General features: G+C 38.2%; 1 protein-coding gene and 1 non-coding gene across 2 annotated transcripts in view; both read right to left on the bottom strand.

Moving 5' to 3' along the window:
* The window catches only part of LOC136155165 (band 4.1-like protein 2), a gene marked incomplete at its 3' end in the record, with an annotated part of 146,863 nt that overhangs the window by 28,885 nt on the left and 99,660 nt on the right, over nt 1-18,318 (bottom strand). The window contains exons 4-5 of the mRNA XM_065917048.1: nt 17,203-17,666; nt 16,133-16,351 (exon numbers count right to left, since the gene is read on the bottom strand). Coding sequence (XP_065773120.1) covers nt 16,133-16,351; nt 17,203-17,652 — 669 coding nt within the window. The remainder of the gene's footprint in view (nt 1-16,132; nt 16,352-17,202; nt 17,667-18,318) is intronic.
* LOC136155166 (small nucleolar RNA SNORD116) lies at nt 15,891-15,983 on the bottom strand. The gene has a single exon (XR_010660697.1). It is a non-coding gene; the product is annotated as a small nucleolar RNA SNORD116 (small nucleolar RNA).

Below are 18,318 nucleotides of genomic sequence, written 5' to 3'. Positions count from 1 at the left end.
CAAAAGGAGACAGTGGGGTTTTGCAGTCTTTACACATTCCTTCCCTAGGACATCAGTCGCTGTTATTTCTTCTTGCTATCTGAAGCATGCTTTTGCTTTATATCTCTTCTCAGACTAGAATCTTTATAGAGTACAAACGGTGTTCATCTCTATTCTGATAATGTAGCACCAGTTAACTAAACAAGTAAAGCCATACAACAGTTAATCAACTTGCCAAGTACACTTCAAAAAGAAATCTTACTTCCTATATTAAATGCCAGCAAGCTTTACAATCAACTTTTCCCCCATCTACCTCTCCTTAACTCCAAGAATATCATTGAACAGAAGTATAAAATCAATGGCTTGAAAATTTAAACTAAAAAAAAAAAAGAAAAAAAACAGTCCTTTGGTCTATATCCCAGGTATCAGATTTTTTTTTTTTCTTTAAAAGATGACATAACCCATAAGAGACATCCAAAGGACAGAGACAAAGAAGACAATTTAGGTAGGCTTAACATATATATTCTTCAAGGATTAGAAGACTAGCTTTGGGGAACTTCCTTTGGGAGGAGTTGGGAAGGCTCAGCAATCCACAACAAGCCCAGCTGAAGAAAGGCAGGCTGGAATCTGAGACGCGGCGTCCCCGCGCCTGTGCTGTTATTTGTGGCATTTGCTATTGAGGCCAAAACATGACATTTCTGGAGGCCTCTTGACTTGGAGGAATTTGCGCAACTGCTTACCCGGCAGATTGCAGTTGATGCCACACACCACTGGCGTTTTATAAAACACCATCACTGTCTCCGTGTGGGCCCTCCACACTGCAGTTATTGTGCACCCAGGAGAGAGTGCTGGGAAGCATACAATGCAATCCATACAGCACAGCCTTGAGCTATGTATTTTGCGCTAGCTCAAATCTACACTGTGCAAATATAAAAGGCCAAGGAAAGAAAGGTATACACAGAGCAAACACAACAACTGAGACATTGTCATGGGGTGGAGGAAATCAAAGAAATACAGAAGGGGAGAGGCGTGTCTTCAATAGTTTCAGGCCATCATTTTATCAGGTCATTCTTTTCCTACCCATCTGAATGACACATCTCAGTCCCAAAGTTCATTCAAATCCTGGAAAAAAGGAAGAAATCACATCCAACAATTGTGTGCGTGTATGAAAAATGTAATTCCAGAGTAAATATCATCATAATAAAGGAAGATTTTTAAGTTCCGTTCATTCCCCTTATCATTAAACTTGAAAAAGTTTTTCTGACTGCTCAAAAAAATAACATGTATTATAGGTATTTTATATATAATAAAATAAATCTTTTATAAAACCTTCACATATGAAAGGTTTCTTATAAGACACTACAGAGAACAAGAAGAAAAAAGAATCCGCCTGCAATGAGGGAGACCTGCGTTCGATCCCTAGGTTAGGAAGATCCCTTGGAGAAGGGAAAAGCTACCCACCCCAGTATTCTGGTCTGGAGTCCATGGGGTCGCAAAGGATCAGACACAGTTGAGCACCTTTCACTTTCCCTAGACAATATTCCTTCAAGTGCATGTGTGCTTAGTAGCATCCAACTCTTTGCCACCCCATGGACTGTAGCCCACCAGGTTCCTCTGTCCATGAGGTTCTCCAGGCCATAATACTGGAGTGGGTTGCCATTTCCTCCTCCAGGGGATCTTCCCAACCCAGGGATCAAACCCACATCTCCTGCATTGGTAGACAGATTCTTTACCACTGAGCCACCTGGAAAGTCCACAATTCCTTCAAGAGCAGCCTCCAAGGAAGGAGGGAGGAAAAGTGAAAAATCCTCTCATAGTTCATTACGAAATCTTTCTTTCCATTCCCTAGGATTCAAGGAATTGTGATTGAACATGGGAAATTCTGCAGTGCTGTTGACATGAATGACATAAAACACTATTCAGTGTAGTTCTAGGAACTAGAAATAAAAATTAAAAGGCTGCTACAAAACAAAACATATGCTAGGCCAGAACACACTGAAAAATATACTCAAGTAACTGTATCCTACAATAATATTAAAGGAAATCCTAGTGTAGCTGGAAGCAACATACAGGCTCATCTTTAATAAAATCACATGCATGACTTAATTAACTCCTCAAGAACAGAGGAGCTTGCCTTTCTCCTATGTTATAAAGCCCTATTTCATGATTCAGTGATTCCAAGTCTACCCAAGTCTACAAGCAGTTACTGACATGAAATGCTTCTCTACTCCCATCTGTTGGGTTTTGAAATGTTTCATAATTCTTAACAGAGCACACAAATCATCTGATGAGCAATCAGATAAGTTTAGATGGCAAATAAGATAGAAAAATGTTTCACCTTTATGGTACATGGAAAATGGCAAATAAATGCTAACTTTTAGTTTTAATAAATGAAACAAACTTTATTCTTTTGTCCATAGCCACACATCCTTTATTTCTAATCAACTAATTCAACTACAGAAGAGGAATAACTGTGAGGGGTCAGAAACATGGAGATTCAGCAAGGAAGTTAGGGAGTGTCGGAGCATGCCTCCCCAAAAGGCCACCTCGAATACAACCTTCTACCTCCCTCACAAACTGCTTTCCTTTTTCATTTCCCTTGGCTTCATGAGTGAAATCCGACCACTTATGAAGTTTTAGCATGAACAGGTTTCTGTTAAAAGGCTAATGTCTCCTAGAAGGCAATATAAGCAATCATCCACACATGATTGGAATCATTCACATCCACTGGAATCATTCACTCAGGCTGCTAATTCTCTCGTTACTTAGCTGAGAGATCTGCTAACATTTGGGATCAGAAGAATTTTGATTCTGAATGGAGAAACAGTAGGCAGGTAGCATAGCACACTTTTGTATTATAATACTACAAAAAAGTAACAGGATATCATGGAACTAGCACCAAGAAAGTCTAGGTGGTAAAAAGCACTAAGAAATAGAAAAATAATATGGAAAAAACAGGGACTTTAAATTTTGGCCTGAATTAGAAAAATGAGGTAGAAATTCTGTCCTTATCCACCTGTTCTGAGATTTAGCACCCAGAACTCAGTTCAGAAACTTATATGTATACTTTTATAAATCAACTTGGAAGTCTAATCATTTGTACATTACTTCTGTGGGAAAACATACACTTCAGATAAATAATTTTCTGAAATATGATGTACATATAGAACCTGTTCATAAGCTAGAAATGTCCTTCATAATACTTCTCTGCTCATATGTATTCACATATTCAGATGGTCAACTCAAAGCCCTCCTATCTTACTTCTGCCCTAAAATGCAGTGTGTGTGACATGTGACATCTGCTTGAAATTCAGAATCTTTTCCAACAGAAACAATATTTTTACATAGTCAGTGGGTTTCCGGTCAATCATTCCCTATCTTTGACTGCCATCCCCACCCCTGTGAGGTCTGTAACATGTCCAAATGTAAATACTAAAGCCCATCGTGACTTTTCCAGGAGAATTTGGAGTTAGTTTAACATTTCCTAGGAAATCTTAAGTAAAAACACTATGTGATTGATGAAATAATCTAATTGCAGGAGACTTGGGAATAAAATGTCTAAAATGTCAGTGGAAGAAAGGGCAGGTGGATTGGTGCATGTATGTGTATCCAGCAAATCTACAGATCCAATCAGGCTTCCTGAAAGGGGAAGAACAGGGATAACTAAAAGTGAGAAGTAAGCAGTATCACTAGGAAGAAGGATATCTGGCCTGAAAGCACAGTTACTCTTGACCTGTGGACAGACATATTCACCCTCCACGGTGGATCAAGCTATGGAGGCTGAAGATGCCTGCTGTCATAATATTCCTTACTCTGCACTGCATGCTCATAAAGATTTCTTAAGATGTAGCATCTGAAATCACCTCATGACTTTCTTATTATGAAGGAAATAAATCTAAATGTTTATTCTTCCTAGCAGTTAGCTCCCACAGTAAATTCATTTCCAGGCATTCTTATGTCTACATTTATGGGACTGGTCAACAAAGGCAGTCTTCCTCTGCCTGACTGTCGCAGGCACAGTGAATGAAGAGTTAAAGTGTGTCCTACTGCCGAGCATCAGATCCTACACAGTGAAATGCTCCCAAGTCCATTCTTGATGAAGGACGCCCCCCACACACAATATTGTCAACAATGTCCAGAAATGTTTGATGAACAAAGCCACAAACTCTATACAAGTACCTAATGACCCAAACCAAGTGAATAAAAACTAAATCATACCTATCAACTGACAAAAAAGAATGTATTTTAAGTGGAATAGCATTTCCATTCTTCTACTTTGACCCACCTCTGCTCTGCCCAAGTACAAACACACACACAATAAAATGGACTATCTAGACACCTGCAGGAGGAAAGGAGGAGGCAAAAAAATGAAGGCTAACAAAAAACACGTGCACGAAAACAACAAACAGGATCAAAACAGATGCCACTAAAGCTGCTACAACCAATTCAAAGTCTTTTTATAATGAGATATCCAGAAAACTTCCTGGCAACTTTGATATGTCCTATTCTAAGGCGAAGAGCTCACTTCACTTTATCCTGGTGATAAAACAGGCTCATTGTTCAGATTTTCCTAAGTAGAAAATGGACTTCTAATTAGAGACAGTATACTGAAATGCACATTTAGCTCTGCTCCCTATGGAAGCTATTCTAAAATGATGTGTTGTGTGCACACGCACATATTCTTCCCCTCTCCCCCGACAATGGAAAGGAGAAAGAGAATGGAATTAATGCCAACAAAATATTGGAAAGGAGACTGGAAAAGGGTAAACAATAGTGTCCATCTGGATTTTTTTTGGTTTTTTTTTAATGTTTTCTTTGCAACCTCTCCTATGGGTGGAAGCCCACCTCTTCTTAGTATTTGGCAGAAGTGAAGAGATTAAACCATTTGAACACCAACAGTATTTGGGTTCTGCAAGTTGAGAGAACTAGTGAAAGCCAATCCACAGAGAGCCCAGGCCAAAAATGAGAACACTGGCCAGGCAAAGCATGGCTTGTCCTTAACAAAGTTTAATTTTATTATGTTTTCTTGACATAGAAGGAAGTAGGCATTTAAGACTTTTCCTATAACCCCAAATTTCTGCTTGGATTTTATTATTTAACCATTCTCAAGTGAAAAAAGGTATTAGGCTAGGTATTGTTGAGTTTTCCTAAATATTACTGTTGTTTAGTCACTAAGTCATGTCTGACTCTTCTGCGATCCCATGGACGGTAGCCCACCGGGCTCCTCTGTCCAAGGGATTTCTCAGGCAAGAATACTGGAGTTTGATGCCATTTCCTTCTCCAGGTGATCTTCCCAATGCAGGGACTGAACCCGCAACCCTGCATGGGCAGGCGGGTTCTTTACCACTGAGCCACCAGGGAAGCCCTTCCTAAACTATGATGTCATTGTTCAGTCATAAGTCGTGTCCAACTCTTTTCGACCCCGTGGAGTATTGCACACCAGGTCTCCTGTTCTTCACTATCTTTCGGAGTTTGCTTAAACTCATGTCCACTGATTCAGAAATGCTATCCGACAGTCTCATTCTCTGTCACCCCCTTCTCCTCCTACCCTAAAGACTGGCTTGGCCAAAAAGTTCTGTTAACTTTAAGTTAACAATACCTCATTCTTCAAAGTTAAAAGAGTCTTTCTCCTCGCGGTAAGATTTTCTTACCAACTCCAGCCCATAATAACTTGGCACTTCTGCACTTGTATTTATCTAAACCAAAAACAGTACTTAAATCAACCTTGTATGTATTTTTATTTCACATGAAAAGTTTATCTCTGAAAGTAAAACCTACAAGCAATGTAAGAGGACAAATTATACTTCATACTTATCATCTTCCCAGACAAGAAAACAATCAATATTGGGGGACAAAAATTACTTCTAAACTCACAATATGTATTTAAATGAATACTACTCGAGACCAAATTCATAAACACTGTGGAAATATGACACCCTTAACTTTCTATTTTTCTTAGAAATTACATATCATCACTAAGAGAGGTCCCTGGAGGAGGAAATGGCAACCCACATCAGTATTCTTGCTGGGATAATCCCATGGAGAGAGGAGCCTGGCGGGCTACTGTCCACAGCATCGCCAATAGTCAGACATAACTGAGCAACTGAGCACACACAACGGAGGTCAGTAACCGGTCAGTAAGTAACTTTTAAGAAGTAAAAGCTTTAAATTCTTTTTGTCCAGCTTTTCCTATTATTCACTCTGAATAGGTAACTTAGCATAAATCTGTGAAAACTATAGCCTCTTAAAAAACAACAGTGACTACACCTGTTAAGATTATAGAAACAGGCTGGCCAGAGAGGCACACCACATTTCTCTAAGTATTATTTTAAGAAACTGCCAAGTACCGTTCGCATTCGAACTTATTTCAAAAAGTGTAAGCAGCAAACTTCTGTAGGCTAGCAGATTCTCTGTAAACTATTTGCCTAGAATGAATTCTGACATTTGATTTCAGACAGGCTTTCTGTGCTATAGAAAAAAAAAAAAAAAAAAAACGCTTACTAGAGCATTTCTATTAGACTCACTTTAAATTGCTGCTGACAGAAATATGAAAAGAGATCAACAGATATAACAAGCAGATTCTAGTAAGACTTAGATTAAGTTTCCTTCCTATGTTAATAACTAGATGGTGCACAAACTCAGACAACTTCAAAACAGGTTAAAATGCCAGAATCCACAAATATCACACACAGTTATGAAAAGTAGTTCAGCTGGTAGTTTTGAGGCTGTCTCTCCAGTTTAAAAAAAAAAAAGAAGAATATTCTTAATCATAACTGTTCTAACAGAGTTTATGTAAAACTCTGCCACAGAATATAACAAATATAAAAATGGCAATCTGACAGATCATCTATCAGTACTTTAATCATTTAGCCATCTTGCCTGAAGAAACTGCTTCTCTGACTAATCCTGTAGCTTTGTACAGGCCACATTTTATTTTGTTATATTGCCTTCAATCCCTTTAAGATCCAAATGCTAGCATACTATATTCTGTGTGTGTGTGCGCTGAGTCACTCAGTTCTGACTGTAGCCCACCAGGCTCCTCTTTCCATGGAATCTTCCAGATAATACTGGAGTGGGCTGCCATTTTCTACCCCAGGGGATCTTCCTGATCCAGGGACTGAACCCATGTCTCCAGCTTGGCAGATGGATTCTTTACCACTGAGTCACCTGGGAAGCCAAACGTACTATATTGCAGTGCTGTAAATAGCGATGATAAATTCTGTGCATGTTTCCACTCAGTCACCGAGTCGTGATCCTGCTGTGGAAAGGGTGGATGGAAAGAACAGCCTCAGCTCGAGCTTCTGTGAAATAAATTAAATGCTCACGGGTAAAGGCCAGATTCTCAAATCTCTGTTCCCCCATTCAAGCTCCTGCACTCAATCTCCATCGAAATCTTAGTGGGAGTGGGAATAGGAAGATAGGATCAAGGAGGAGAATATTTGGCAAAATTTCCTAATGGCTGAGAAATAAAAACTCTGTCAGAAACATCTTTAATTTGCTCAGGAAACACTGGAAAAGAGACTGGAAAAAAGACAGTAATGAAAACAGGGATTCTGAACAGAATAGGTTTAACAAAAGATTGTTTTTTGTTGAATGAGAAATAAAATTACACCTCATTTGATGAACTCTGAAAAGGAGTTAACATTTTTTAATACCTACTTACCTGAAAGAGCGAGAAAACGTATCTGAACAGATTTTAAAGTACAAAACTTATTCTGAAAATGATTTTCCCCACCATTTCAAATGTTATTCAACCTTCAAATAATTGTCATTCCAAAACAGGAAAAACAAAAATTTCAAAGATCTGCTGTCCAGTCTACTACCACCCTGAGGTGAAAGGAAGAACTTATTAAGTAGTAAATTGCCTGTGAGTCAGCTTGCCTGGCAGGAGGTGTCAGAAGGAGGCAGAAGTGGATGCTGCCTTCAGAATTAGTCAGGATGGTTACTCGTGAGCGGGGAGCTTCAAGTGTCAAGTTTAATGCTTTCAAAAACCACGGACACAAGAGCAAAAAAGGCAATCCCCTGATTGTGAAACCACAGTGGGGAAGACAAAAGAGAGGGCATGTGGTTGAATTCTTGACTACAGAGAAATTAAACCATAACATTTTTTTAGTTTGTGCAAGAGAAAAGAGGAACATTAGAGAAAAAGAGGCAGGGAGTAAGATGTTAACTTTAGTCTCCTCCTCAAGTTCAGGCTATACCCAGCCAGCCAGCCATCTGACCTACAGCAGTTCAGATTCACAGGAAAGACTCGGGAGTCTGCATTCCCTCTAGGGCCAAGACCACTCCTTATCCACTTTGGCATCGCTCTCACGCCCAGTCAGTTCATAGCCTTTATAGAAATTTGATAAATCATTTTCATTTATTTAAGCCCATGAACTGTTTCTACAAGAAGTTAGCCTACTGTTTCTAAGTACTTAAAAAGCAGTGCAGCTGTGGATAGAAGTAGTAATACGAGAGGTTGGAGGATTATACACACACACAACAGTGATCTTTCTTTTCTAAACTGGAGAGGATGGAGAGAAGAACAAGCAGACACAATCATTTAGCTTAGATAAGAAGGATAAAAACTTTAAACAGTACAGGAAAGCAGAGAGAAATCAACAATTAATATTTTATGAGTAGTGCTAGAGGCGAAGTCCTGCGTTAATGCCCTACGGGGAGAGAAAAGAAAGTTCCTTTTCTCAAGGAATTAACAATCCAGGTAAAGAAACAACACAGCAATGAAAAGAAATCAAAAAGTAACATAGTTTAACTGATGTTCAGCACAACAATACAAGAGACTCTTCCACAAGGCAGCACGTGATTAATTGCCCCATTATTGGTGCAATCAAGTTCAGAGGAAGAAAAAACATCCAGAAAGCTGGATTTAAGCTAGACATTAAAAGACAGGGAAGAAGTGTGTGGATGGGGAAGTCAAAACGGCAGAGATGATCTGGGTCAGAAACCAGAAGAAAGGACAGACAATTCAGTGCCTGATTAGAAGACCAGTTTGGCTGGAAGAGGAAAGCATAGAAAATTCTGTATCAACAGATCAAAACACAGTCTGAGGGCATAACAGTGCCCTGAAGCCCAGCTAATGAGCCTGCTCTGCTCCTGTGAACCCCTGTGTCCTTCAAGCTGGACCAAAGCATTTAACTACTCTCATGACATGGAAGCCTTTTCCCATTTACTAAATAAAAATTATTAGATAGAATCTTGCCTTAAATTCCTTCTTTCAGCTAAAGGGATAAATGGACAGCTAGCCACAGACATTCCATCTGGGCCTATGTCACTGGAATTTCAAATTGCATACAATATATGCCAACTAAATTTTTCACAGTTCTATTTAAGTCATATTTAAATCCAATATTATTTTATAGGAGTTTAGAGAGGGACACAACTTCCAGATGCTTGCCAAGGATACAGATAGTTAAAACTATTTAACTAGTAAACCTAATAAGGGTCAGTTACAGAAATCTGAAAGAACAGCCTTGGAGGATGACAGCAGACATAAACAATCAAGTACCTAAATAAAACACTCAAAAGCAATGTTATCAAATTGCATTTCTGAGGCCAGTACTCTACATAGGAAAGGCAAGAAGACCTTGACACCATTCTACTGCCTGATAAATAGTTTTTATCAACAGAACACTGACGAAGAGCTCCTACATTCTGATAGCTTTATTCACAGCACTGAGAAAAAATGGCACTGACATTCCTATGTGGGCAAGAACAATGCCCTCAATTCTCAGACAAAATCAACACGTGGGAACGACTTTCAGATGCCAGAGGAAAATGTGAGCAACTCGAACTCAGAATGCATATTCACTCATGCTTCCCAAGTCTTATAGGAACTTCCACATTTATTTTCAGACTTCACACACACACACACACACACACACACACACACACACACACACACACACAGACTTATCAGCTGTAGTAAAGCCAGTTCAATCCTAGAAATAGAGGAAACAAATATTTTCATTCTTAATCTGCAATCTGAGAAGAAAAAAGAGGAAGTGACTTCTCCAAGACATCCAAAGAGCCAAAAGAAAAGTAAACATAGATCTCCTGATTCTATACCCATAGCTCCAACTAAATCTTACTGTATTTTTCCTTAGAGGAAAAAGCCCTGCTGTTTTAACACATCAAGTATGTAAATGACTCCAGTGGCAATATCACAAGAGTCCTTCTATAGGGGTGTCTCTGGAACCAGCATGCACAGTATAGGAAACACCCCAAAATTCTTACAATTTATTCTGATAACAAAGGAGTTTCTCACATACCATTATACCTATCAGTGAGATAAAAACAGACATATCAGAGAATAGAAATTATAAATTTTCTTCATGAAAAAATCATAATCTTCAATGAAAAGATCTTTTTCAAAAAGTATTTGAGATAGTTTATTATCAAGATGATAAACTAGTATAAAATGTAAACTGTAATTTTTACTAACTTTAATTAAAAAAATACTTCACACAAAAATTTGGAACAAATGCACAGACTCAGCCTTGCGTCAAAATTAATGCATGGCTTGGGCTGCAGCAATAACATTAACTGACATCAAGCCATTTCCATATTGTTTTGTACTTAAGTAAAATCATTCTCCAAAAATGCACCATTATCCAATACTTACGCTCCAAATATTGTGTGTGAAGCATTTTTTTTTCCACTTAATATTAACACACACTCTCTTTCTTCAAAAAAATTCAGACTTCAGAGATTACAATGTTTGAAACTGATTCTGCCATGGCCCCCTGGGTAGTCTTCACTTTCCTGAGGTTCAAGAATATATGCAGATGGCCCACAGGAAAAAGAATACAGAAGTAGTGAACCAAGAAAGAAGGGGGCGGGGGGGATAAAAAAAAAAAAACACGTATGTGGAGATCTCTGTATTTTAAGCAAATAATCTCAAGCAGAGATGATATTAAGACACCAAACAAAAATATCCCCAAGAACTACGCTTTTTGATTTTAAAAATTATTCAGTTAATGCAGTCACACTGACATTAAATGATATAACAGTGCTGCTTTCATTAACCAAAGGTACTGACAGATACAAAAACAGGAAACTGCCTAACTTTCCCAGTGCTCTAATCACGTTGATTAAACTGTATCTATAAAGACTACTGGTGCACATCATAACCAATGCAGTGGATGAGAAAGTCTCCCTTAACTTACTACAGTCATATTCTAAAATTAAGTAGCATTCTTCATTTTGCTAGGTCTTATATACTAACAACTGTAAACCTCTGGCCCATTTCTTCTCAGCACCTTTCTCTCTACCGATCAGTTTAAATCCCCTTGTCCTGACATTTGTGGCCTTGTGGAACCTCAGCCTCCTCTACAAGGCCCTTATAAGTTAGGCTGTTCCAACTCAAGACTTCCTGAGCAGGCCATGCTTTCCTCTACTGCTGTCGGTGCCCTAAGTGAGGACATTTAGGCCATCTTCAGTGGGTGGGCTCTAATAGGAAATTCTAGTTCAAACTTAGATACATGTACATACAGAAAAAAAAAAAAAAAGCAAGCAATAACTACAGGCATCTAAAAAGCCATGAAAGACATAATTATCATCTTTAATGACAGTAAACAACTGGAAACAAATCTAATCTCCCCCGGCCAAATAAAGTAAAAGTATTTATTTCCCACAATGTGTTCATTTCCTCAAGTGCTTTCGAGTTCATTAATCGTTGCAGTTTCCCACAGCACACTTCCCCCCAGGCAGTCCTCAGACGCCAATTTCCGGCAGAGAGCTACAGAAGCAGAGGGACGCAGCACCAGCGCATCGCCAGATCCGTCTGAGCTCAGCGCTGGGACTCGGGACGAGCGCTCCAGCCACGTGACAGCTGCCCTCCAGCTCTGCTCTCAAGCAGAAGTGACTGCAGTGGGATTCAGGATCAGACACATTCTAAGGATGCTGAGAACTCAAAGAACCAAGATAGGAAAGAGAACTGGATAAAACAGAAACTCATCCACAGAGGGAATACCATGTATCATGTGGGCATCGCTACAACTACTGCTGTGACAGTGATGAACTACAGAGCCTCTGGTCGCATATAAACTTGCTGCCTCGGATTCCAGTGAACTGCTGGTACATAAAATCTGCTGTGGGGTCACATCACTGAAGTCTATTCAAATTCCATTTGCTCTGTACTTGACAGAAAAAAAAGTTTACTCAACATTTTATATGCTGTACGCTTATTTCAGATTTATATATTGTCCTCAAAAGCTCATTCTTATGATGGTATATTTACTAATTAGTTATTAGCTGAAAAGACAATCTGCAAATTAATATAGTCATTGAAGTAAAGACTCCTCAACTTCTCTAATCAATTAAGCGGACCCATAATGGGATGAGAAAATATTAGGAACTGAATGACAATTAAAAGTACAGTATTTAAAAAAAAAAAAAAGTACAGTATTTTAAAACTTGTGCACCCAACAAGAGATACCTGAAGGGTATATTAGAGCCCTGAAAACATACCAAAACATTTTTTTGGTCAAATACTCAATTCAAGAAATTGGGGAATTTCTTGAAACAGAATAATTCCAAGGGAAAAAAACAAACAATAAAATTTACAAAACAGAAAAGAAACAAAAAAAACCAAGCTGTTTTCTTTGAAAGAAAAGATTTAAATAGTTAACTCTATATCAAAAATAATCAAGAAAATGCAAATAACACAAGAAATTGAAAGAAATCAAAACCAAAAATACAAGATAAGAACACTATGAACAACCTCATAGGTTTGTCAAGTTACATGAAATGGGCAGATTCCACTAAAAATATGAATTACTACAACTGATTAAATCAGAAATAGACTATTAGAAAATCAAATCAATGATTTAATAAAACAAACAAAAAAACCTCCCAATTCCATTTTTCCCACAAAAAGGTCACCAGCCCACTACAGTTTTAAAGGCAAGTTCTACCAGATCTCCAAAGAACGGTTAAATCCCTAACTTATCAAAACATTTTTTAGAGAATATCAAAGGCAAGCAGCTCTAAAAGCTAGTACCTAATCCAGATAACAAAATCTGATGAAGACAATTTGATAAAAGAAAGTTTAAAAAAAAATGCAAAAACCACAGGTTAAAAATACAAAATCAATGCCAAATGATCACAAGTATCTATGTTAAGAATTCAACGATAGCTTCACATTACAAAACATTAATATAAATTACATTAACAGATTAAAAAAAAAAAAAAAAGATCCTCTCAGTTGATGCAGAAAATACATTAGAAAAGATTGACTACCTAGTCATGTCTTTTACCATCTAGTCACAAAACTTTCTAGTTTAATCTTAGAAACTAAGAAAAGAATATCCTGAATCTGAAAAAGAATGTCTTTTTTTTTTTAACCCTACAGCAATCCTAGAAAACTACACTTACAAAAAGATGCTCAGCCTCTTGAGTAAATTGTAGGATTATTTCCACGTTTTCAGTTATTTACCAAGCTCTTCCTGTGATGGGCTCAGGCTGGCCCACCTATTAACCACAGGACTTGCTTAGCCAATGAGATATAAGTAGTATATCATATCTATATATATAAAGATATACTACTTCCAGGCAGAAGATTTAAGGACCACAGTGTGGTTCCACTGTGTTTTCTTTCCGTCTATCATAGAGGATACACATTTAGTCTTGATTCAAAAATCAAGAAGACATGGAGCAGAGCCCACTGCCATCAAGAACATGTAACATGAGCAAGGAGTAAACCATTGTCATTATACATCCAGAAGACCTGGAGGCTGATATTATAGTATAACCTAGCAAAAGTTGACAATAATCAAATAAGTGCTAACTAAAATTTTGGGATATTTCACACCATTTTGATAGGTTGAAATTAATCTAATAACAAAAAGTGATGATGACAATATGGAAAAATCAAACAGCGGTTGCAGCTTGAAATTTAAATTGGTACAACCACTTTACCAAATCTAAGAAAACTGAAGAAGTATCTTATCAGTTCTACTCCGAGGTGTTCTACCCTGAATAAACTCTTACACAAATAAACAAGGAAACATATGCAATAATGTTCACTGAAGCACTGATTGCTGAGCTATATAGAAGCGACAGTGCCCCAGCAGGGGATTGGATAAACTTGGTTAGTCATTCAAAAGAAGACTATACAGCAGCCAAAATGAGTAAAGTAGATTTACACATGATATAACAACGAATGCACAGTAACAAAGAGATGGGAATGAGACACTTTAGCAACATCTTTAATGTTTTATTTATTTTTAAAATATCTAAAACACATGGCTAAATGATGAATCTGGTTAAAATTTTCATGGTGAATATACAACTCTATTATTACTATATTTTTGTATTTTTAAATATATCATGACTTTTTAAAAAGACAGAGAAGAAAAATAGATTTAAACCATAAAGCACATTGGTCAATCACAAGGTTTGGTGATATAAAGCACTTCAGAGATGACAGGGGCCTTCTAGATTATCTAAGTAATATTATATTCTAAAGATGAAGTCAATTTCTGGGCCTCAGTTTAACACACAGAGATTGAGTAAATGATTCAAGGTCACAAAACAAGTTATCAACAAGTTCATTCTTAAAATCTAAACTTCCTAACTTCTAGGATAGGTAGGAAAAACGAGGGACATGTGACCAAACAGTGCAACTGAGTCAAGTTCAGAACACCGTTCTTTTGTTTCTCATTGTCCCCACCTCTACTCCTGAGACATACCGTATTATTCTGTGCGAGCTCTAAGGACTTTTAATCATCTGCTGCCACTCCTTTTCTCAAAACAACTAAAATATGAGAACAACTGTAACTGAATGAGTAAAATAAGTTCTACCCAACTAATGCAAAGGTGAGTAAGGACCATGAGGCACTGATAAGAGTTCAGTGGTCAGCTTCAAGACCTTCACAGTCAAAGGTCTGGACTCCTGATCCAACCACTAACTAGCTATGAAATTTGGGGCAAGTCACTTAACCTCTTTAAAGCCTTGTATTCCCTCACTGTAAGATGGGGACTATCCATAATAATGCCTACCTCATATACAATCTTATCAGTATTACATGAGACAACCCATTCAAAGCTCTTGACATAAGTCTTCAGTAAAAATTAGCTATTAGTATACATCATGTTTGGCTTCCCTGGTAGCTCAGCTGGGAAACAATCAGCCTGCAACTCCAATTGGATTCCTGGGTTGGGAAGATCCCCCGGAGAAGAGAATGGCTATCCACTCCAGTATTCTTGGGTTTCCCTGGTGGCTCAGATTCTAAAGAATTTGCCTACAATGCAGGAGACCTGGATTCCATCCCTGGGTTGGGAAGACCCCTGGAGGAAGACAAGGCAACCAACTCCAGTACTCTTGCCTGGAGAATCCCCACGGACAGATGAGCCCGGCAGGCTACAGTCCATGGGGTCACAAAGAGTTGGACCCGACAGAGCGACTAAGCACAGCACAGCAAACGATACATCATGTAAATAAAGTAACTGAGCTCTGAAAAGGAACAAACTGGATTATCATAAAATTACAGGGCATTAAATGCTTTTAAAAAATTACATTGACTTTGGTCAGCATCGGTGCTAATCAACGGTAAGTTTTACAAATCAAGAGTGTCTTTTAATTAAATGAGCTAGATTTTAAATCATTACCTGTCTCGGGATGAAAACACTTGAGGTTAAACTGCTGAAATTTCATTACTCTGAAATTTCAACCTACTGCAACGTTACTCCTTAAGTGAAACACTTAGGGCCACGGGTCATTTCAAGCAATTTAATGCCCTTTCAGAATGAACACCAGCCAATGCACATGATCGATACAGCCTGGCAGAACATCGGTCCTGCTAATTATAAAGGGTCAGGAACTACTGTTTCTAATGGAAATAATGACCCTCTTCTGTGTTTTCTTAGTTTGTTTTTTTTTCTTTTTTTTTTTTTTTTTTCAACGTGCTGGACCTCAGTTTCGATGAGGAGACGGTAGTGAGTTCTCACTCATGTTGTTCAGATTTTCCAAGGAATGCATGAGAGGGTGTCGTCATCGATCTTTTTTTTCTTTTTAATGTTAAATTTTGACAAACTAGTTCACAGGAACACAAAAACCTGTTCACAGTGCCAGGCCACAGATGAAGGCAGAGGATACTTCTGCAGTCATTGCACACTCAAAGACAGCGCCCCACCCCGCACCCTGCCTCACCTCCAGGTCGCAGCAGTACTGGGTGCCGTCCAGAAGGGTCACTTTGCACTGGGCAGTTCTGGTCTTCTTGGGGGCTTTCAGAGAGGCCTTCTCTGCCTTCAGCTCATTGGTCTGCACCTCCTTCGTCTCCCTCTTTGCTGCTTCATCCATAACTTCTGCTTCCTGCGTTTCCTTCACCTTCTCTCCTTCTCTCTCCTTCCTTACTTCTTCACCAGGCTGCTAAGGAGGGAAAAAAAAATTAAGTTCATAGTAAATGTGACCAACTTGCAGAAGATGACACAGACTAAAAAGAAAGATCTTTAGTAAGAACTGTGATTATTGTAAACACTGTGAGTCTAAGATTTTATTTATTTTTCAGTGGGTTTTGTCATACATTGATATGAATCAGCCATAGAGTTACACGTATTCCCCATCCCGATCCCCCCTCCCACCTCCCTCTATTTATTTATTTTTTTGAGCCTAAGATTTTAAAAGATTTTGAAACTTTGTCAGAAAGGGTATCTCGCCACACCTTTCCCCCAACCCACTGCCAATTTTCTTATTTTGCCACTGTGGCAACCAGCATTAAATGAGTAAAAGAAACTATGTCCCAGCAATGACATTTAAATATCATGTTAAATAATAAAACCCCTAATTATAATTACATAACCATGGCAAAACTTAGGCTTCAACAGGCAACCAAAATGCACACACATACAAATCTACTTCTTCCTACCCCCTTGAACACTTAAATAAATCAAAGATACACAGTGTGTATTATTTAAGAAGGTGATCCTTGCCTGAGAGTACTTGTTTAGCCCTAAAATGAATAGATATGACTTTTTTATGATGTGCATATACAGGGGATTTTTTTTTCTTTATTTTGAAAGCTTTAAAAGGAATAACAAGAGAATGTTGTGGTAGACCCTCCAAGATCCATATTCCAGATACAGCAAGCCAAAGCAGTATCTGAATACAAGAAATCTGGAAATGGTTCAAAACAAATCCTTTCTGTTAACCTGGTTATGCCATCAAAGCCTTCACTTCCAGACAATCACTTCTCAAAATACTTGCGTCTCCTGACTGCTCACCAGAGGTTTCTCTTCCTTGACGTCAAGCTTAATCTCCTGTTGTTTTCTCTGAGCTGTTTCTTCAGCATCACCCTTGGCCTGCCTTTCTTCTTCAGGAAGAGATTCCTCCTTGTCTAAAACCTGTTCTTCCACAACAGGTTCGGTAGGCTCTTTTTTATCTCCTCCATCTTTGGCCACTACTAAGTTATAGGACTTTTGTTTCTTAAGCCAAGGGGGTATGAATCGAGAAATCCCCCGGCTCTCAGATGGATCTTTCTCTTTCTTCTGGCGGCGTGGGCTACTTTGGCTTTCAGCTGGAGGAGATGATTGGGAACCTTTTTCCTCCTCTGGATCAGACGTCTGATTCTGCTGATTTTCCGCTACTTCTTTCGGTTTCTCCTTGGCTGCATCTGCTCCTAACTGGTCAGATTCCTTCTTCACTTCAGATGCGGAGCCCACTTCAGTAGTCATGGTCACAGCTTATACTATAAACAAAACAAAACCACCAAGAGTTATTTTACAAACTCTCCCCATTTTAGTTTGGAGGCAAGGGGCAGGGTAAGGAAGGGTGGGGAGGGGAATGGCAGAAAGATGACAGGGAGAAAACACATTTTAAAAAGAAGGTTCAGAAGCATAAGAGAAAATGGAGACTGCAATCCTTAATGTTTAGAAACCTCTATCAGAATCGAAGAACCAAAACAAGTATCACAATAGAACTAACTGTGGTTAATTCTACAGTACAGAGAAAACTTCAAATCGTCAAGAGTTCTAGAAAAAGTAATTATTGTTCAATTTCATCTAACTATGAAAAAATAATTCACTCTCCAAATTTTTAGGGAAAATCACTTTTCTCTATACTTAAGTTTTCCTCATTCACAATATTAAAGCTACTGATATTAAGCTACAATATTAAGCTCCTGATAATGCTAGAAAATCCTGAGACATATTTCACTGCAATTTCAGAAATTAAAACCAATATCTAAAAAAATATTAGGTATAACAAAAGTGAATTTTAAGTACTGGGTACTAATTGTGAGAAAATTAAAATGAACACAAATATCTTTTTTGTTCCAATATTAAACCCCATAATTCACCATCACTATTCCAAGGTAAGTTAGTCTTTAAGAAAGCACTAAA

The sequence above is a fragment of the Muntiacus reevesi genome, unplaced genomic scaffold (genome assembly GCF_963930625.1).
Source record: "Muntiacus reevesi unplaced genomic scaffold, mMunRee1.1 SCAFFOLD_162, whole genome shotgun sequence".
NCBI classification, from domain to species: domain Eukaryota; kingdom Metazoa; phylum Chordata; class Mammalia; order Artiodactyla; family Cervidae; genus Muntiacus; species Muntiacus reevesi.
This window is presented reverse-complemented; position numbering and strand designations above follow the sequence as displayed.